Below are 22,486 nucleotides of genomic sequence, written 5' to 3'. Positions count from 1 at the left end.
CAAATAAGGCCATTGAGCACTTGAAATGTGGCTGTGCTGAGCCACTGAAGTTTTTAATTCATTTAATTTTAATTAATTTAAATTTAAGTAACCACATGTGGCTAGTAGCTACCATATTGGACAGAGCAGATATAAACCAAACATATGTATGATTGAGTTTTTTACTTTTCATCTGGGTATCTAGGCAGAATGAATAAAACATTATGCTATATTGTACTATTTTTTCATGCAAAGAAAATAGTTTAGTTTTCTCAGTAATTTCTTTTTCATTCTCAGTCCTCTGTGAATGTGTGTGAGTGCTGTGTTGAGCCAAAATCAATCCTGCCCTGAATACATGGGAGAGGGTGAGATGGTTAGGGAGAAGATAGGATGGGTAGGGAATCTCCAACTTGTAAGTATATGAAATGCAATAGCTGACTCATTGAAAAAGACCCTGGTGCTGGGAAAGATTGAGGGCAGGAGAAGGTGGTGACAGAGGATGAGATGGTTGGATGGCATCATTGACTTAATGAACATGAGTTTGAGCAAACTCTGAGAGATAGTGAAGGACGGGGCAGCCTGGCGTGATGCAGTCCATGGGGTCACAAGGAGTCGGACATGACGGAGCAACCGAACAACAACAGCATCCTGACAGTGGGGTGTCTGTATTTACCCTGAAAGGAAAGGAAATCTCAGAAGTCATGAGACTTTATTGTTGGCTCAGGAACCAGATTTTTTTTTTGTATGGTGCGGAGAAGGCAATGGCATCCCACTCCAGTACTCTTGCCTAGAGAATCCCATGGATGGAAGAGCCTGGTAGGCTACAGTTCATGGGGTCGCTAAGAGTCGGACACGACTGAGCGACTTCACTTTCATTTTTCAGTTTCATGCATTGGAGAAGGAAATGGCAACCCACTCCAGTGTTCTTGCCTGAAGAATCCCAGGGACGGGGAGCCTGGTGGGCTGCCGTCTATGGGGTCTCACAGAGTCGGACACGACTGAAGTGACTTAGCAGTTTCCTTGTGTGTATCCTTCACTCTCTCTGGCTGTAAATTTTCACTTAACAAGTGAACATTTGGAATACATTAGCGAACTCATCATTTCTTTTCTCCTGAATTATCCATATAATTTTGTACTCCATTCTCCCATTTTTTTCTAAATTGAAGAAATCATTTGTGTCCAAGACTTTTAAATTACCTGAACTTCTTTATGATGTGATAATTCTTTGGGGGGGGGGTCCTTTTAGCTCATTTTAAATGGTTGCATATAGAACAATGAGGATACACCTCAGAAGCTATATTAACTTTCATTTTATTCTCTCCATCATAAAAATGATTTTAAAACATTTTTATTCACTGAAAAAGGTTAAAAGTCAAAATAGTCTGAATGTTTTACCTTTTTGTATTGTTGAGTGTGTTAATCATACTAAATTACTTTAGAATGAACCCTAATGGGTTTTACCATTAGGACACAAATCTAGGGTGAATACAGTATCTTGAACTAACTCCTATCACACAGCATGTGTTGATAGCCACAAAACAGGATGGTCCTTTGACTGTGGGATTAATCTATCCAATCACAGTCTTTATTTAGCATCACCCTTGGAGATGATCTCATATAAAGTCTAGCTGAAATGGCCCTATAATGGTTCTGTTCTTGCTTGGGGGGGCTAGAGACTGGGACAGTGCTCTGCATCTAGAAGCTGAGCGTCTGGGCGTAAATCTGCTGGTGGTAGGTGACTTGTGAGATAGAGTGCTGGTCCTCAGCTTTTGTTTTGTGCTTGAGAAGTGGCACTGCAGTTTATGCCGACAACATTAGTCTGACGGCCGTGACTGGTGTATCCATTCCCCACACTGAGACCTGGAGGTAGAAGGGAATCTGAAGACCCAAATGTAGAGACAACAGTCAGGACGGCAGTTAGCATGTTATTTAGGCTGGAGAAAAATGTTTGCGTACCATTAATAAGCTCTCTTTTAAACCAGCCTGTGATTGGTGTGTAGCAGTAATGGGAACTTTGTTCAGAAGTGGGCACCTGGGTGAAATAGTATACTGAAGGGAGGAAGGGCTTTGGCTAGCTCAGTCCAAATCCTGGCTCGCTCCTCCACGTACTAATCTTGTGGCCTCTCACCCTCTCTGGGACTTCGCTCGCTCAGTTATCCTCCCACCAAGCCATGGCCTTCTGCCCATCTGCTGGACACTTCCATCAGTAGGCCAGCATGCTTTACTGTCTCCCACTGCTTCCCCCCTTCTTCCTAAAGCTACTACCCTAATTGTCTGCTTCCCTTTACAAACTAACTTCATGAGAATTGACTATACCGATTGTCCTGCTTCTTCCCTTCCTGTTGATTTTTGCAGTCCATTCTAACCCATCTTCCATGCTCCTCACTCTCATAGAGCTCGTTTATTCTCATTATGCTTGACCTCTCAACAGCACTCACCTCACTCTGTCACAACTGTCTTCTTGAAATACTTCTCTTAGTTTCTGTAAAACTGCACTTCTTATGAGTGAAATGCCTCTACTTAGTTACCTGCTTTGACACCAATGTTAGTAGCTCAGAGGTCTCCCTTGATGTCAAGACTTACTGAATTTTAAATAATTGTGTGTGTTAGCCACATACTTTTGATTAAGTGAGGCATTTCTGCATTATCATATAGACTAGGCTTGGAGTTTATCGGAGTTTATCAGTGACTCTTAAAAGAAGAATTGTGATCCTTTCTGCTAATGTCTGCAGGAGGCTATTGAGAAAACAAGGTGTTGATAGGGAAGAGGCCTGTTGTATATATTAATGTGTATATATTTGCTGTTTTAGAACTTAACATCTATTATCTGTTAGAAGACTTCTAAGTCTGTGTGATATTTTTCTTTTGGAGGTTCTGTGTTAGAATTACTGGTAATATATTCAGGATGTTTAATAAAATCCTAACTGATTCCTACTAAGGCCAAGTAAAACCTCTGGTATATAAGACAAGATGATTCTTAGTACTGTACTTCAGAGTCATTTTAATATTTTGCATATTCTTTTGCAGTTGGTAATCACTTTTCTTTGGATATCAGAAAGTTCAACTGTATTTTGTTGCCTTAAATAGGACACTGTTTTTACAGTGTACAAGGGAAACTACAGGAGGGAGTATGATATTTAACAAAACAATACAAGCTTCAGAACCTGAGAGACCTGGGTCAGAATGATCACTTAATGGCTGTATCTTTTAATTTTTATTTTATATTGCAGTGTGATTGATTAACAGTGATGTGCTAGTTACAGGTGTACAGAAAAGAATGGCTGTATGGTCTTGAGCAAGTTGCTTGATATCCTTGATACCTACTTTCTGTGACACTACGTTAGAGGTAGGTAGGATAATAATACCTACCATTCTGAGACACAGACGTAAGGATTTGTAAGTACAGGGTACATAGCAGGACTCTGTCATTTGTGGCTTTTATTATTCTCAGCCTGATTTTTGGAAATGATCAATATGTAGGAATTTGATGGCATCTTTTTAGCTGCCTTGTGGCTCTCTTGAGGCTCCTCGGTGGATGAAGGCTTCTAATAGCCTTTAGATTTAGTATAATAGTTGTTCTGGTAAAGCAGTAAAGATGGGTTGTTGGGAATTCGATCATGATAGCAAACAGGAGAATGTCTGAAGTCAAACATGAACAACCGAACTTAAGCAGCATTTAGTGGTCCTCTCTAACCAGCTTATATGTTGGATTTTAAAATGAAAGTGCAGAGTTTGTCGGTTTCCAGAGCTTCTCCCAAACAGATTGTGAGTCTAAATGAACAGTATTAAAACTAACCTTTCTTTCCTTTTTTTTTTTTGGCCGGGCCATGTGGCATGTAGGATTTAGTTCCCTGATCAGGGGTCAAACCCTTGTCCCCTACAGGAGGACCATGAAATCTTAACTACTGGACCTCTAGGGAAGTCCCCTAACTTTTCTGTTCTCAACTTTAATACTTTGAAGACAGAAACATATACCAGTTAAATCTTTTCTAACAACTGGAACTACATCACCCAAACTCCAGTGACAGACAAGATAAGGTCCTGCTGTCTGGAACAACATTAAACAGGGATAAGTTTCACAGGACAGTTGGATTTTTGACTAAGTACTCTAACAAATTAAGCACTAACCCGGACTTTTTGCCTCCTTTTAAAAATCTAGCATGGTGTTCTATGGTCAGTGGAATAATTATAGGTTATTGTGATCTCTTTCTTCCCCTTTCCCACTAATGTTGTAGCTCCTTGACTCAAAAATATCTCATTTTAGAAGCTTTCTCAAGCAAAGAACAGCATTATTATACTTTCTTCTCATTCCTGTAGTATTTGCCTCTTGTCACTATAAAATTCTTGGTCAAAGTGGGTGGTAATCTCATGACTCAGGAGAGAGGGGGAGTTAATATTGATTATGATTTTTCTCCTGTATATTCTTTTTTATTTCAGGTTGCAGCAAAAAGTTACCGCCCCCCAAAACTCTTGATTTGTTATAAGAGACCTCCAGAATTATTTTGAGTTTCTTCATATCATTTGATCACATTTTATTATTGTTATTTCCTGAAATAATCAGGAGAAAATAGAAATTTTCCAAAGTGCTTACACCACTAGAAATAACTTTAAGCCTCTTTCCTAAGAAGATGTCTTAACCATTTTCTCTGGGTGAGCGTAGGCTAATGGAAAACCTCATTACTAGAACAGACATTAAAAATATTGAAAAATTCTGGATTTCTAGAGGTTAGTTAGTGCATAGTAAGCTTCTTTAATGGGCTTCCCAGGTGGTGCTAGTGTTAAAGAACCCACTTGCCAATGCAGAAGATGTAAGACATGTGGGTTCAATCCCTGGGTCGGAAGATCCCCTGGAGGAGGGCATGGAAACCTCCAGTATTCTTGACTGGAGAGTCCCACAGACAGAGGGGCCCAGCTGGCTACAGTCCATGAGGTCGCAAAGAGTCGGACACGACTGAAATGACTTAGCACCAGGCATCTTTAATTACATATTACTAGGGTCAACTTGTTATATTTTAATATCTTATATTTTAATATCATGTTTGTCTGCTAATGCTGTGTAACAAATTACCACGTTTAGCTTAAAGCATCACACATTTATTATCTCACAGTTTCCATGGGTCAAGAGTCTGAACGCTGCTTAGCTGGTTCCTTTACTCAGGGACTCACAAGACTACAATCAAAATTTTGTCCAGGCCAAAGTCCTTTCGCTTAGGGTTTTCTCTGGGATGGGTGTGGGGGGGAGAAAGTATTTTTTTCTTTTTAATTGCTTTGCAACGTTGTGTTAGTTTCTGCTGTGCAATGAAGTGAACCAGCCATATGTATATGTAGATCCCTCCCTCTTGAACTTCCCACCCACACTGCCCATTCCACCCTCTCTAGGTCATCACATAGCCCTGAGCTGAGCTTCCTGTGCTTTATAACAGGTTTCCATTTGCTATCTATTTTTTACACCTAGTATTTTATATACATCAATCCCAACACATGATTTGGCAGAATTCGATTCCTTGCAGCTTTAACTAAGGTTCTAGCTTCCTTAAAGCCCTCTGTCAGTCACAGCCCTACTTAGCCCCTTGAGGTCCCTACAGTTCCTTGCCATGTGGCCCTCTCACAGGTCATTTTTACCATGTGGCAGCTTATTTTTTCAAAGTAAGCAGGAGACTCTCTCTGACTTCTAATCCTTCTTTTGAAGGACTCACCTGATAAAGTCAGGCTCAGTTCAGTTCAGTTGCTCAGTCGTGTCCGACTCTTTGCGACCCCATGAACTGCAGCACACCAGGCCTCCCTGTCCATCACCAACTCCTGGAGTCCACCCAAACCCACGTCCATTGAGTCGGTGATGCCATCCAACCATCTCATCCTCTGTCATCCCCATTTCCTCCTGCCCTCAATCTTTCCCAGCATCAGGGTCTTTTCCAACGAGCCAGTTCTTCGCATGAGGTGGCCAAAGTATTGGAGTTTCAGCTTCAACATCAGTCCTACCAATGAACACCCAGGACTGATATTCTTTAGGATGGACTGGTTAGATCTCCTTGCAGTCCAAGGGACTCTCAAGAGTCTTCTCCAACACCACACTTCAAAAGCATCAATTCTTCGGCGCTCAGCTTTCTTTATAGTCCAACTCTCACATCCATACATGACTACTGGAAAAACCATAGCCTTGACTAGATGGACCTTTGTTAACAAAGTAATGTCTCTGCTTTTTAATATGCTGTCTAAGTTGGTCATAACTTTCCTTCCAAGCAGTAAGCTTCTTTTAATTTCATGGCTGCAGTCACCATCTGCAGTGATTTTGGAGCTTCCCAAATTAAAGTCAGCCAATGTTTCCACTGATTCCCCATCTATTTGCCATGAAGTGATGGGACCGCATGCCATGATCTTCGTTTTCTGAATGTTGAGCTTTAAGCCAACTTTTTCACTCTCCTCTTTCACTTTCATCAAGAGGCTCTTTAGTTCTTCTTCACTTTCTGCCAAAAGGGTGGTGTCATCTGCATATCTGAGGTTATTGATGTTTCTCCTGGCAGTCTTGATTCCAGCTTGTGCTTCTTCCAGCCCAGCGTTTCTCATGATGTACTCTGCATATAAGTTAAATAAGCAGGGTGGCAATATACAGCTTTGACGTGCTCCTTTTCCTATCTGGAACCAGTCTGTTGTTCCATGTCCAGTTCTAACTGTTGCTTCCTGACCTGCATACAGATTTCTCAAGAGGCAGATCAGGTGGTCTGATATTCCCATCTCTTTCAGAATTTTCCGCAGTTTATTGTGATCCACACAGTCAAAGGCTTTGGCATAGTCAATAAAGCAGAAATAGATGTTTTTCTGGAACTCTCTTGCTTTTTTGATGATCCAGTGGATGTTGGCAATTTGATCTCTGGTTCCTCTGCCTTTTCTAAATCCAGCTAGACTTCTTTATTTTTATATATCAAAAAGAACTTTGAAGTAATATTTTGTTTGTTCCAGAGAAATGTGTAGCATTACATCATCATCTTTTTTAAAAAATCTGATACTTCTAAAAAATATATTGAAATGAAAGTTTTGACTCATTAAGAGAAAGCCAATCAGTCAGTCATCTGTGCAGTAATTGTATAACAGTTGTATAGCTATTTGGTAAAAGAAATTTTAACAAGGAGTTTATTTTTAACATAACATACAGAAACCAAATTTGATTTCAGAAAGAAAAACTAGGATTAATGTTGTCTAGCTTTAAACAGAAATCAGTTGACTAGCATTTTGAAACTTCATTTGGTCAATTAAGTATACAGAGCAAATTAACCAAAACATACATTATGCATATGGAGAAAATATTAAAGTATATAATAAGGAAAAGTGCTCAGTATGAGTCTTTAAAAATTGAAAACATAAAGTAATTTTGAGATTCATGACAGTCTCGGGGTTCATATTACTTGGCTGTGATAAATTTAGAAGATTATACAGAGTTTGGCTTGTTCTTCACGTACACACAGTATTTCTTCTCAGTTTAACCCTTTTAAAGAGGATTTGAATTTTGATCATTTTGAATCCATTTACCACCTTCATCATCTTGATGTGTATCATCTAAATATAATTTCCCTCCCCCTTTTAAGAGTGGAACTGGTGTGTTTAAAGCATGTCAGCGTTTCTGCCCTATTTAGAATGGCATGGGTTGGAAAACATGAACTTTTCAAAGAAATGACAGCTTTTCCTTGAGTCGAACCATTTGCTTTCTTTAATAAGATTAGTTCAGATACTGCATTTCATCAATTCCATCATCTGAAAAAAATCCTGCCATCTTAAAAGTTTTGACATTTTCATTTTCTATTCTATTTCTGCTCTATGACACATAGTTCAGGCATTTGGCTGAGTTTAAATCAGTGGACTGGTTGGAAGCCTTAAAATGTGTTTGCACAGAAGTTTGAATGAATTGGGAGATTTGTTTACATTTGGAGCTTTGTATTCCTTTCTTTTTATTTTTAAATTTGAAATCTCTTCTCATGACGATACCTTAGGTTAGGTTACTTGCAGTGAACGTTAACCCAAAATCTCAATTCATCCTAATGATGTTAGGACATTGGCATGACATGACTTTGGTTACTGATTCAGTGAGCAAACAAATACAGCTAAAGTCACTTAGTGACTTGTTTCTAATTCAAGTCACATAGATATTGATCTAGAATGGATCTGATCCTGATTTGTCTAGTTTGTGTGAAAATCACACGCCACTTCATGTTGTCCTTGTCTGTCTATGCAGATTTACTTACAATTTGCAGTTTGTTTCTTTCCTGGGGTTAAAACCCCAAGTCTGGCTCTGTCCAGGCATCTCTTAGTAAAGCCGCAGATAAAGCTGAGAACTGTAAAAGTGTTAATAGTTGACATATCTTTTCAGGCCACTTGGTATGTTCTAGACTGTTTGTCAGATAGCCTGAAAATAGAAGCAGGCCTGGTCTCTGTTCTTACAGAATCTGTAGTGACACTTGAAGGTTGTCTTGTAGAATCTCATTAAGGAAATCTGTGGTCAGAAATAAGGACATGTTTAGACATAGGCCAAACTAGCTAAGTTTCTGAACAGATCTATACTTACAAAGCTTTTAGAATAGTAATGATACTTAGCAACTACTTGATAACAGTTACAGGCTAATATCATTATTATTTTTATTATTTATTTTTCCAGGTCATCCAAATAATTCTCTGGTCATAGACAGAGCATAATACATATAAATATATAAGTGAAATGAGATTTGGTTCTTTGACATGAAATCAGACCAATTTTGTACTGCAAAGTTAAAAGAGCCCAAATTTGTCCTGTGATGTGGAGACTAGGAATCATTTCCTTTATTTTTACATGCAAGTTTTCATGGTTTTAATCGGCACCCTACCAAACTGATAGATGCCTCTAGCTGTGTGTGTCAGTGTGGTTGCTGAGAACGTCACACATGCAGTAATTACAGGGGACGATTTTTGCCTGATTTTCTTCCTAGAGCATTTGCTATGCTGGAAATGCTATGAAAAGCTTAGACTATAGTACAAATACTATTTTTAAAAACAAACTTTTATTATATATTCTTAAAATAAAGTAATATATGTTCATCATAGGAAAAAAAACAAGCAGAAAAAAGCAGGGATAATCACTCAAATCCGACATGCGAAGAGAACTGCTATTATAGTGTATGCATATTTCTTTGCAGTTCTTTCTCTGTACACAGAAATACATTTTAAAATGGCATCACAGTGTAATATCCCATTTTGTAATGGCTTGCTATGTCTTTATCCTGTGTCATTAAATACCTTTCCATTGTCATTATTCTTTTACAATATTATTTGCATTGTCTATGACATCTTTAACCATTTAATTTTTATTGGTTAATTTTTACCTTTTCTTTTTTTCCACCATAAATTATTCACTGCGTGAACAACTGAGTTACCATTGTTGAGGGTTATTTAAATGTTAAAACAGCTAAATTGTATAAAATGTGCCTTGGCACTGAAGTAAAGTAACGGGCAGATGAAATGATTGCATACGAATCCTCATATGCTGCTATAGCCGTCTCTGTGAATGGTCCCAGAGGCCTCTGGCCCAGATGACAACTTTCAGGAAGCACTGGGAAAGTGGTGTTCCATAATTAGAGATCAGAAGCCCTCAGATGGGCTGTGATTTAGGAGAGTAAGTTAAAATCAACTATCTGCTGACATCAGGGGACCCTTCCGTTACCTGTTTGTTTCTATGACAAATTCAAACCAATTCAAAATAACTTTTCCATTCGCAGGTAGATTTCTTTTTTAATTCTTTTAAGTTTGATCTTGTAGGTTGCATAAGCTGTGTTCCGTGACTTAAGTGTGCTTATCCATTCATCCTTCCTGCCAGGAATGCCATCTCCAACCACACTGAAGAAGTCGGAGAAGTCTGGTTTCAGCAGCCCCTCCCCTTCACAGACCTCCTCCCTGGGAACGGCATTCACACAGCATCACCGACCCGTCATTACAGGACCCAGAGGTGAGCTGCTCCGCCTGCACCCTTGATTGTGCTTAGTTCATGACCTTGGAACGAGAGTAGTAAAATGAGAGACAACGAGGACTCCCCCAGAGTAGTTGTGAAGGAAGTGAGTGTTCCAGTTTCTTATCCTCGGGGACTGCTTTGGAATTGTAGGGACCCAAGAGATTTGGTATCAAACCCTGATCCTTACCTCTTTCTTTGCTGGTGGGATGTTGCAAAGAGGTGGGAGGTAATTTGAATTAACCAAAATCAAATCTGTCTTAAGGGCTTTCCTGGTGGCTCAGATGGTAAAGGGTCTGCCTGCTATCTGGGAGATCCCTGAGTTGGGAAGATCCTCTGGGGAAGGGAGTGGCTACCCACTCCAGTGTTCTTGCCTGGAGAAGTCCATGGACAGAGGGACCTTGTGGCCACAGTCCATGGGGTCACAAAGAGTTGGATGCTAATGAGCAACTAACACTTCCTTATCTTAGAAATTGCATGAGAGGGGCACTTGTGTGTGCCTGTGTGTGTGTTTGTGTATATGTGTGTGTTAGGTGAGTTTATTTTCATTCTCTCACCCCCTTTCTTGAAACCTGATTTCAATGTGTGGCATTTTGCATTCAGGTTGTTTGCATCACCGTGTTGACGAGCCGTCTTCATTCACTCCTTTTGAAGTGGTAGATAGTTTGTCTGGTTTTCATTGCAATGTTTTCATTATTTTTGTCTCATGTGCTTTTAAGTTTATTATTAAAATGTGTCCACAAGAAATATGATTTGTATTTCACATTAAAGACAAGCTTTAAACCTCAAGAGAATGTCAGCAAATCACTTAACTTGATCTTGTTGCAAGATGAAAATATTTATTAGTTTGTTTATGAAACTCCCACAGTAGGAGTATGAATAATTGTAACCACGTTTGCTTTCTTCCATCAGATTTTTGTTTAGGTAAGTTTGTGATCTACCAGCTGCTATCATAAAACATCCTAGAAAGTTATGGTCTCTTGTCTACTTTGACATACGCCTGGAGAAACTGGTATTTCTTGCATTAATCTCAATGTGAGTCCCACAAATCTGAATCCCTTTATGAATACTCTGTGTACATCTCAGGGAAATATAGCAGTTTAGAGGGCTGGCCAATGTACATGTGTAGAAATCACTTTGAAGAAAATAAGTATTTTGACTATTATATGAAGCAGTGTCTATCCACAATTATGAAAGCTCACTTGCCCCATCTTTAAAGATATTGTGATCATTGATGGAACTTTAAGTGTTCTAATTATTTCACTTGTGTGTAAGAGTGAAAAATACGTGCATTACCCTCCCCCTATTTGAAAACCTTGCATCTGAATGAAATTATGTGCTCCCAGAATGACTCTCTTTGAATGGGGCAGTGTGATGATATTATTTTCGTTGTCAGCATTCCTTAAGCATTGAAACTGTGGTGGGAGGTAAGAGATACGAAGATTTAGTCAGAAGATTTTTGGTCTCAGGGAGATAAGGCCTGTATGTTTCTCATCTTTTTATGACCAGGCTGACATGTTCTAAGTGCTACATGGATCTTAAAAGCAGAGGTTTCTGTAGGAAACTCTGGAGTGAACTGTGGAGGTTCCTTCATCATCAATCAAGGATTTACTGAGTGCTTGTCACTGGGCAGACACTGGGTATTCAGTGGTTCCTGTCCTCATAGAGCGTATTGTCCAGTACAGAAAAATAAGCATTTAGAATATGTTGTGGAATGCACACTTTTCACTTTATATCACCTAAAGAACCTTCAAATGGTAGATATTGTCAGAGTCAAATCTTAAAAGTCACTTAGATGAATAGAGGGCATTCCAAGCGAAGAAAAGACTCCTGGTACACCAGGATTAGAAAGCAGCAACGCCAGCAATCAGGGTAGTTTGTTAAGTTGCCTCTTTCCATTTCTGCTTATCGTCTGAATTTTTTAATGTCCTCTCCAATAAAATGGGGACAGTAATAATGGCTCCCCACTCCAGCACTCTTGCCTAGAAAATCCCATGGACAGAGGAGCCTGGTGGGCTGCAGTCCATGGGGTCGCTAAGAGTTGGACACGACTGAGCAACTTCACTTTCACTTTCATGCATTGGAGAAGGAAATGGCAACCCACCCCAGTGTTCTTGCCTGGAGAATCCCAGGGACGGGGGAGCCTGGTAGGCTGCCGTCTCTGGGGTCGCACAGAGTCGGACACGACTGAAGCGACTTAGCAGCAGCAGCAGCAGTACTGCTGAAGGAATTTTTTTTTCCCCAACCTCACATTCTTACACAGAAACTACAATAAAACAATATTTGTAGAGACTCTGAGGGGTATAAGGCAATGTGCGTATGTTATCATTTATTCAGTAAATACTGAATGCTTTCTATATGTCTTGCCTTAAAACTATAGATCTAGAAATGATTCTAGCACTTACCCATAAGTGCCATGATTGGGAGCTTCTTCTTGCTAAACAGTTAATCACATTTGCTAAAATGATCCACACTGAGTTGAACCAGAGGGGACCTTCTTATTCAACAGAACTGTGAGTTTTGGTCTTCTGTTCATACTCATGGAATTGTTTATAAGGAAAAGAGAAAGATGCCCAATTTAAAAATTACGGAACAATTATGGAATTCCAAAGAATTTTTTCACCAGACTTCAATATGGTTCACAGCATCCTCAGGTCTCCTTTCTGGGAAATCTACTCAGGAACCCATTCTTATTACATCCTACCCAACTTAGAGGTCTGGTGAAGGGAAGTGGGGTAGTTGGTATGAAATACTTCAGCGGCATCTTTGTGGTCAGCATGACAGAGTTGAGATAGCTTAACATAAGACCATGTTGGGCTAAGACCTTTTTAAAGGTTGGTGGTTAGACACTTGTTATTTAAGACATACTCGCTATAGGTATCATATTCCCTCTTATCCTTCTGTGAACTGGTTGGAAAGCTAATGCTTGGAATGACATCACATCTGGGACTAAGAGTTGATGTTTTAGGAAGATAAGGCTGGATTTAAAAAAGGAGAGTCTGACAGAGGGAGCCAGTGTAGAATAAATGTGGCATGTACATTAAGGAGAATTCAACCTCACATGTTCTTTTTATTGGAAGGAGAGGCTTGGCTTCCCTGGTGACTCATATGGTAAAGAATCCATCCGCAGTGCAGGAGACCCAGGCTCGACCCCTGGGTCAGGCAGATCCTCTGGAGAAGGAAATGGCAAGCCCATTCCAGTATTCTTGCCTGGAGAACCCCATGGACAGAGGAACCTGGCGGGCTACAGTCCATGGAGTCGCAAAGAGACAGACACAACTGAGCGACTAACACTTTCACTTTCTCTTACTACAATCTGAAATGGTAAATCATTAGAGAATCCAGATAGATGATCAGACTTCAAAAAGGCCAGGAAGAAGAGAAGGGTGTGTCCTTTATCAGGATCCTGGGGCACTGGGGAGGCTGTAAACTGTAGTCTTATTCAGAGTCACATGGTATAGTCACCTCTGGATAGCACCTAGATTGTAAGACTTCTGCTGCTTTCCTTAAAATTCCTCATGGGAATACCTCAACTAGACAAACACCAATCAGTAGACAGTAGCTGTGTTATACACCCCAGTGCCCAGCCCTGAGGTGGTATGCTAACAGAGCTGCTGCTGCTGCTGCTAAGTCGCTTCAGTCCTGTCCGACTCTATGCGACCCCATAGACAGCAGCCCACCAGGCTCCCCCGTCCCTGGGATTCTCCAGGCAAGAACACTGGAGTGGGTTGCCGTTTCCTTCTCCAGTGCATGAAAGTGAAAAGTGAAAGTGAAGTCACTCAGTTGTGTCCGACTCCCAGCGACCCCATGGACTGCAGCCTACCAGGCTCCTCCATCCATGGGATTTTCCAGGCCAAGAGTACTGGAGTGGGGTGCTAAAAGAGCTACAGAACAGCAAATCCACCTCAAATTTCAATGAATTCACCAAATTCATTGAAAACAAGCAATGGTCCTATTTTTCACTGCAAAAATTAGCTATGTTTGGAAAGTTGGTGGCCACCTTTTACACAGGAAACCTCTCTTTGATGATTGCAAAGCTGAGGCAGGAAACATAGAGCCTCGAGGGGAGTGAGTAAGTACAGAAGCTAGGGTTGGAGGTGGAATGGACTGGTGTTTGAATCCCATTTCCACCACTTTTACCAGCTGTGTGAACCTGGCACATAGCTTTGTTTCTCTGAGCGATGGGTTCCTCATCTATAAATTGAGGATCTAATCTCAACCTCAGAGAATTATATTATCTTAAGAGTAGATGAAATCATCTACTCACGGGCATGATCAGGTCAAGCAAACAATTAAGTCACCCATTTTCATCAGGGCTTTGAAAGTCTCATGCTATCATGCTGTCCTCCTGCCTTTGCCTGTCCACACACTGGACACACTGGTCCCATCCCAAGACCAATTCGGGTACCACTTTCTACCTGCAATCTGCTCAGCTCCAACCAGGCTGCCATCATCAATCTGCAGACTCTGGGAGTCTCTCACATCACGTCTTCACACTCCCTACACCAACTTGGTCTTACTTTGTCAGTTCACGTACACGTCTTGTTCTTTCTCTAGAACAAAACCTCTGTGAGGAAGGATCTCTAATAAACACCTTTTGATATCTTCATTGTTTCTCACACCGTGGGTTTTGAGCTCAGATTTTACCTGAATGAATAAAAAGTATGCAAGATGTGCATAAAACGTACATAAGAGATATTCATCCCATCCCTGAAACTGACAGATTCTCAGTGCTTCAGAAGGAGTAAGGGTGACATATGACAATAGTTGATATGGCCCTTCTTTATAAGGAATGTCCAAGATGAGGAAGAACCATGGCCTTTCATCCAAAGAAAGCTTTTGCAAGATTATGTAGTAAGGTTTATTAAAAGCTATGGTGTTTCTTAGTTGATGTTATTCTAATCTTCTAATCTAAAATTGGAATCTAATTTCCAATTTCCCTTGTGAAGGTAGGGGCATGTGGTTTCTTAAAATGAACCCCCTCTCTGATGGTGTCATTGTTTATGGCTTTGATAAATCATTTAACATTGTGACCTCAGTTTAGCCATCTCATGGGGGATAACACTTTGCCACCTCACCTGGTGGCTCAGATGGTAAAGAATCTGCCTGCGATGTAGGAGGCTCAGGTTTGATCCCAGATTGGAAAGATTCCCTGAAAAAGGGAATGGCTGCCTACTCCAGGATTCTTGCCTAGAGAATTTTAGGACAGAGAAGCCGGGTGTGTTACAGTCCATAATGTCCAAAGAGTCAGATACGACTGAGTAACTAACACTTATGTAGTTAAAATTAGGTGAAGAAGTTAAAGACTGTGGAATGCCCTACTGAGTGAGGAAGAGATTAAGTTTCCATTATACGTTAGTACAGTTACTGTGCACTTTAAACGGAAAGATTGGGCTTTCGAAGACTTTCTTTTAGCAGTGCTTAAAATTTCAACCATAGTAAAGTATTTAATCATGACAGTTCATCTTCTTCATGATAATGAAGAAAAATTATCGTTTTTCTTTTTTCTTCCCTTTGCTTTTCTAAGAGTTGTAGGTGTACCTGATGATTTAAAAGGGCCTAACTCTTTTTGAGAATGATTTGGAGTACTCATCAGAGATATTTTAGAATTTCTTAAAAGTTGTCTTCTCAAAACTTATGTTTCTGCCTTTAAGTCTTTGCTATTTCCAAAAGCGAGATAATAGATGATACTTAATTTAAATGCTTAGCACAAAGGTAAAGTGACTCTGTGCTTTAGGGATCAAGAGGCAGTCGGGAACCTGCACTATACATGTTGTAAAGCAGGGGTTGAGAGTAATTGACAAATAAGCACCAATTGAGCTTCGTCTAGAGCCATAGAATTTCAGAATAGTAAGTACTCTTGGGGCCTTCTGGTTTAATTCTTTTCCTGGATCCCTTAAGAATGTGTTTGGCTGTAAGTAACTGGAAATCTAAAACAAACATATGGAGTTTTCCCTGGTGGCTCAGTGGTAAAGAATCTGCCTACCAATGCAAGAGACATGAGTTCAATCCCTGGTCTGGGAAGATCCCACATGCCCTGAAACAGCTAGGTCTATGGGCCACAACTACTGAGCCTTGCTCTAGAGCCCGGGAACCACAGCTACTGAGCCTGCATGCCCTAGAGTGAGTGATCTGCAGCAAGAAAAGCCACCGCAGTGACAAGCCTGCACACGGCAACTAGAGAGTAGCCCCCGCGCACCACAACTAGGAAGAGAGTCCTCACAGCAGCAGAGACCCAGCACAGCCATAAATAAGTAAATAAGAAAATGAAAACCGAGTATGTGGTTCAGAACTGTCATGGCGGCATCTGAGTGCAGTCAAGGACTGAGATTTCTTCTCTTATCCATGCTTTAGTGGATTGTTCTCAATCTCACGCTGTGACCTCATGGTCACAGTGTAGCCACTGCCCTCCTGCCATGCATCTGCATTCCAAGCGTTTTAAAGAAGGGAGCAGACAAGAGCCAAAAGTGCCTGCCAGGTCATTTTGCCACCTTTCATAGACTCTTACTCAGCATGATCAAAACTAAGCCTCTTGATCACCTCTAGCTGCAAGGGAGGCTGGAAAATCTAAGTATTTGACAGAGCACATTGCTGCTCTGTATAAAATTGGGGTTTTATAAGTAGGAAAATAGGAGAAAAATATTCTGGCTAGCAGTCAACAACATAGTTACCGTTACTCAGAGAAATGCGAAATCTGAGTTGGCCAGAGCCAAGACTAGAAATCTAGCCTCCAGTGCTAAGCCTTTTTCAACCTATTTCTACCTTTTTCTCCACTACTGGGAGAAATCAACGGCATTTATTTCAACAGTTTGTTTTCGCAATTTTTATTAGTCAAGGACATGACATACCCATTTAGATCTTTCGATAAGTATGATACAACTCTTATTATCACACTGAGTTTTTTTTGTAATAGCAGCCATAAACAGATCATTTGACCTTTTTTTATGAGCCCATGAATCCTTGCTACTGGTAAATGCAGGGTTTCTGCTAGGTGCAAGTCATTTCAAAGATAGCTTTTGAGGTCACTTTGACTTTTTTTTTAATATTGAAATTAGTGTGCAGACTCCTATTACTGTCTAGGGGCCTGTTAACTTTTCCACAAATATTTATCAAGTACTTACAGGGTACAAGGTGCTCTGCTACTTGCTGAATACTGTAGGGAATAAAGCTTGGATTCTGGCCTCAACTTGCTTACTTCCTAGTAGATGGCAGACAAGAAAGCCAGCCTTGTATTATTGTGATGGGTGCTCCCAGGGTGCTGCCAAGATCCTGGTCCACCTGATAGAACTACCGTGGCAGATGACACTGGGCCAGTCCAAACAGTGTGACTTACCCACTGACTTACCTCCTCTCAAAGAGAGTGCCTCCTGGTGGTAAGCAGGCAGCAACAGCAAACCATTGTGCTTTTAGACAACTAAGTACTGAGGAATCCAGACATACAAAACGTGAGCAAATGGCCAAAGCCCCACTTCTTTATGGGTCAAAACATATATATATATATACACACACACACATGAAGGGGCTTTAGAGATTGCCCTGATTTTGAAGACATGCGCAGATGGCCCTGATTTTGAAGACATGCGCAGTATGTATTAAAACAATAGCCATAAGACACATTGTGCAGCTTTCAAAGAATCCTGCCAGTTTCTGTTCAGACACTTACATGCTCTATGAACCTCTCTAAATCCAGGATCCTCGTGGCCCAATCAAGGATCTTGCCTTTAATGATGAGACATGTGAGGGTATGAAGTCAATAGTCTCTCCCAGTTTGTATGAAGATAATACACTGCAGAGAATTACGAGAATAAAATAACTTTCCAGGAAGTTGAGGTCACCAGGAAAGGTTGGAAGACCAGAGATTCAAAGACAATAATAGAGAAGGAAGGAAGGAGAGGAATAGTGGGAAGGCTCAGTCATCACTAGATGGCAGGGCCATTAGAATGGGACCACGTCTTTATTCTTCCTCCCGAGATTCTGTATCTCCCATCCTTGTGGTTGGCGTTAGCAGAGCACTTAGTAGGTATTTGTTGAATGAGCACATAGGTTTGATTGACAGCAAACTGAAAGTTTGGAAATAACAGGTGGTTCTTTCCATCCTCCTTGTGTGATAATAATACCATATTGAAATGTATGTATTTCACAGCATTTAGGGAGATTGCATAGCATAGTGAATAAATGCTCGATATACACTTGTTGTTGTTTAGCCACTGTCTTGACTGATCCTCTGTGACCCTATAAACCGAACATGCCAGGCTCCTCTGTCCTCCACTGGCAGTCCCTGAGTTTGCTCAAATTCTTGTCCTTTGAGTCAGTGATGCTATCTAACCATCTCATCCTCTGCTGACCCCTTCTCTGTTTGTCTTTAATCTTTCCCAGCATCAGGGTCTTTTCCAGTGAGTCAGAAAGTGGCCAAAGTATTGGGCTTCAGCAACAGTCCTTCCAATGAATGTTCACGACTGATTTCCTTTAGGATTGACTGGTTTGATCTACCTGCTGTCCCAGAAGACTCTTGAAGAGTCTTCTCCAGCACCACAATTTGAAAGTATCAATTCTTTGATGCTCAGCCTTCTTTATGGTTCAACTCTCACATCCATACATTTACTCAGTTTTAATTCAGAGCTTCTATTTTCATGAACATTAAGAGAAATGCTGAGCTCAGAATGATTTGATCCTCTTTTTATGGAATATTTGCTGTGGTATTATAAACGTTTCTGCCCAAATGAAGGACCCTAAAGAAGGAAGAAGTCCCTGGTGCTCCATCGCTCTCATGACCTTGACATCCTTCCTTGGCATACACCCACTACCTAAGCAGTTGGTTCGTTTAGCTTTCTTGTATCATATCTTGTATCAAAGACTCCTTTGCCTCTTAGGAAATATTTTTAACTTAGTTGTAGAACACACTAGTGCTCCTTTCAGTGGAGCTGAATTTAATTTGTCTCTCCTGGTTTAGTGCAATTGAATCATCTCAGGAAAATGAGAAGCAATTAAGTACCTGTTGCTAACAAGGTGCTGAAATAATCTGCCAACAGATGCAAAGTGTTTATTTATTATTGGAGTATGTCATTTGAGAAAACATTACGTTGTCTTTCGACAATCAGAATTGACTTTCAAATGCAGGCATCACAGACCTAACAAGTACCACCTATGAGGAGCACTGAAAAGAGAATAAGAGGGCTTGTGAACACCGGGCAAGGTTAGCTCAAGTGCCGGTGCCGGGCCTAATGGGAACCCTCGTTGATGGGATTTGAAGGAACTGGATGGTAAAGAGGAAAAGCAGCTTTTTAGCAAAGGCCCTTTAAGTCCCAGTTCAGGAAATTATTAAATTCATTAGCCAGATACTTAGAGCCAGCTATTACTACCCAGCCAAAGGAAAAAACAGTGCCAGCAAATGTTTTAAAACTACAACTAAACAAAAGTCAGGAAGCGTGTAATTAAAACTGTACCTTTATTGTATTGTAAAGAGTTTCACTGTGACATGGAAAATATTTAAAGGAGAAGGCTGTTTAGCTAATTTGTCTGCAAGTGAACTGCTTAGTGGAGAAGTACCCTAAATTAACTGTAAGGCCACCCACCGAGCGAGCCTCATAAAGGGCCGTGGCTGCTCAGCTTGGTTTTGTGTAACCGTTCAATAATTACTAGATAAATGCATAACTAAAAGCTCTATTACACTAATAATTTGTACTGAGATAGATGTGTGGGACACCCTGCTGGGTTAATTTGTCATCCCCGCAGCAAACTTCTAAAGAGAGCCCTTCTGCAGTGCTATCTGTTAATATGTGGTCCCAAGGAGGACAGGTTAGAGCAGTAAGACCAAGTGGCTCCTTAATCTCTTAAAGAGGCAAAATGCACCCCGCCCCCCGCCCCCAGCCCACCGCCGGCCGGCTGGGTGAGTGCCTGAGAAAAGAACAGGGTGATTGGTGATTAACCACATGGACCCAGATTGAAACACATTTGGACAAAAGGAGCTGCTCTCCCTTGGAATTTCTTGCCCCTTTCTCTTCATCTCTCCCTCGCTCTCTTCCACCCCTACCTCCTTGTCCCCCAACCATAAATCCACACATATAGACACAGTGAAGGCACTAGTTCTGGGCAAGGTTTCTTTGAAATCCTGTCATTGATAAGACTTCTGGGTACTGTTGCACTGTAAATCCTATAACCAGATAAATCCCGATCAGGTCTTTCTAGTTGAGCTTAATATAATGTTGATTTTATGTTTAGATTTATTCTTTATTTTTCTTTTTTCAGAGTAGAATAAAAAGTCAGTATTGGGCTTGTATCTCCCTTTTATGTGGAATGTTTTCTTCTATCACACACACTCACACATGGTCTTTTAAATATGAAGTTCGCATTTAAGCTTTAATGCAGGGATTTCAACCTCCCCGATTGACAGAACCATAAATCATGTTAAAGTTAAGTGAATTACTGTAGCATGGAACTGTAGCTTTAACAGTGTTTATGTAGTATCAGCTTATCATCCACGTAGGCAAAGAGGGGTGAGCACTGATACTCGAAATGGGAAGGCATGGTCCTGTTAATGTGGCTGCAGTATCACACAGAGTCACCCATTTCATGCCACATCCTTTGTATTGTTGAAACAAGTGGATTCAATCACTCACGTGAATGGATGGCCTTTTAAAATGTGTATTTCCATGGTAAATTTTACATTTGCCATTTCTTAGTATTAAGTAGCAGTTACTTCCTCTCCACCCCAAACGATTCATTTTTCCTATGTACAAAACACATGTGAGGAACACCAGAGTGGACAGTTGTAGTACAGTAGTAAGGGACCTATGAGGCAAATATCGTGAAAGGAAATAAATGATTTGACCTCTGAAAAATAATTCGTATGGGAGCAGAAGAGTACAATGAAAAGCACATGGGCTGTGGCGTCCCACAGAATAGATTTCAAATGCTTCCCAGCCACTCAGGATCTGTACAAGCTTGGGCCAGTCCCTGGCCTCTGCTGGCCTCTGTTTTCCCACCTGTACGAAACTTTAGGTGTTAATAGGAGGAGGAAGTGAAATGACATATGGATAGGGCCACGTATGTGATTCGTATGTTACTAAACGTTAGCTGTCTCAGAGTCCCCCCATCCCCATATCTTTTGCTGTCTTTTTATGTGGTTCTCTTGAAAGGATTCTCACTTCTCTCATTGCTCACTCCTCAACTCCAGCTTTCTCTTTTATCTGCTCCTGTGAGTCCAGAAGGTGTGTGTATTTCTCCTCACTGAGAGGAGTCTTATGGAAGTCTTCCAAGGAGCCCCTGGAAGAGATGGGGCCTCAGGGACATGAGCCAGCCCAGTTACACCATCCCATCACTCTTGTTTGGTTGGAGGAACAGACGAGTCTCCTTGTGGGGCTGGTGAACCTCCTACCATGATGACTAGCCCACAGCCACGGTGATAACTTCACTTTGACTTGTCTTCATTCAGGCATGGCTCTTGCTAAGGGATAAGCACCACTGTTATTTACACAAGTCAAATCAGCAAATAATTTTTGAGAGTGTACCATCTGCCAAGCACTGTGCTAGGCCCTGGTGAACAAATCAAACAAGCTTGTCTTGCCCCTCAACCTGAAAGACCAGAAGAACAAACAGTTGTTACTCGGATGAGATTCATGAATTAAAGAAATGGATAATATAGCAAGGTATTAAAAGTATTTGTGGGCATTTGGATTTATTTGTCAGTTTGTGTGGGTCCAGTCTATTGGTATACAGTATGTATTTAGGAAACCTTAGTATCCCTGAGGGATATCTGTAGATCTTCACGAATCCTCAGATTCCTGAATACCATAATAAGCATTGTTGAACTGTTGCATACCCAGTAATGCATCAGTCCCCGACCTTCTTGGTACCAGGGGCCAGTTTCATGGAAAACAGTTCTTCCACAGACTGGGATATAGGAGATGGTTTCAGGATGATTCAAGTGCATTAAATTTATTGTGTATTTTATTTCTATTATTATTACATCAGCTCCACCTCAGACCATCAGGCATTAGATCCCAGAGGTTGGGGACTCCTGCAATAATGAACAGAAGACATGTTAAAGTACTCTTTCAAGTGAAATATTCTCACAAGGGAAAGAACCCAGCCAGATTGCTTAATCACCTCTCCATTCTCCCCAAAAGAAAATAATGGATTGTTTGTGTAACGAAAAAGTCTGAGGGTTTGTGGCTTCACGTAGAACTGGATCCAGGTGCTCAGGCAATACCTTCAGAAATCTGTCTTTTTATCATTCTCAGATCTTCTGTCCTCTGTGTGAACTTCATTCTCAGGCTGAATCTCCTCAGATCATGGCACTGATGATATGAGCAGTTCCAAGCTTAATTCCTACTCTTGTAACAGTCCCAAGGGAAAGAGAACAGCTCTCTCACAAGAGATCTAGAGAAGCCCAACTCCTTCTTGATGCTCCGAGTGGCCTAGTGTGGGTCATTTGCTCACTTTTAAAATAATCTTTATGTTTAAAAGATAGTGATCTGATTCCCTGGTGGCTCAGGCGGGAAAGAATCTGCCTGCAATGTAGGAGACCTGAGTTCGATCCCTGGC

General features: G+C 40.8%; 1 protein-coding gene across 3 annotated transcripts in view; it reads left to right on the top strand.

Moving 5' to 3' along the window:
• The window catches only part of NFIA (nuclear factor I A), a 400,777-nt gene that overhangs the window by 298,639 nt on the left and 79,652 nt on the right, over positions 1 to 22,486 (top strand). For all 3 annotated transcript variants that reach the window (XM_027537074.1, XM_027537072.1, XM_027537073.1), the window contains exon 7: positions 9,815 to 9,943. In XM_027537074.1, coding sequence (XP_027392875.1) covers positions 9,815 to 9,943 — 129 coding nt within the window. The remainder of the gene's footprint in view (positions 1 to 9,814; positions 9,944 to 22,486) is intronic.

The sequence above is a fragment of the Bos indicus x Bos taurus genome, chromosome 3, assembly GCF_003369695.1.
Source record: "Bos indicus x Bos taurus breed Angus x Brahman F1 hybrid chromosome 3, Bos_hybrid_MaternalHap_v2.0, whole genome shotgun sequence".
NCBI classification, from domain to species: domain Eukaryota; kingdom Metazoa; phylum Chordata; class Mammalia; order Artiodactyla; family Bovidae; genus Bos; species Bos indicus x Bos taurus.
This window is presented reverse-complemented; position numbering and strand designations above follow the sequence as displayed.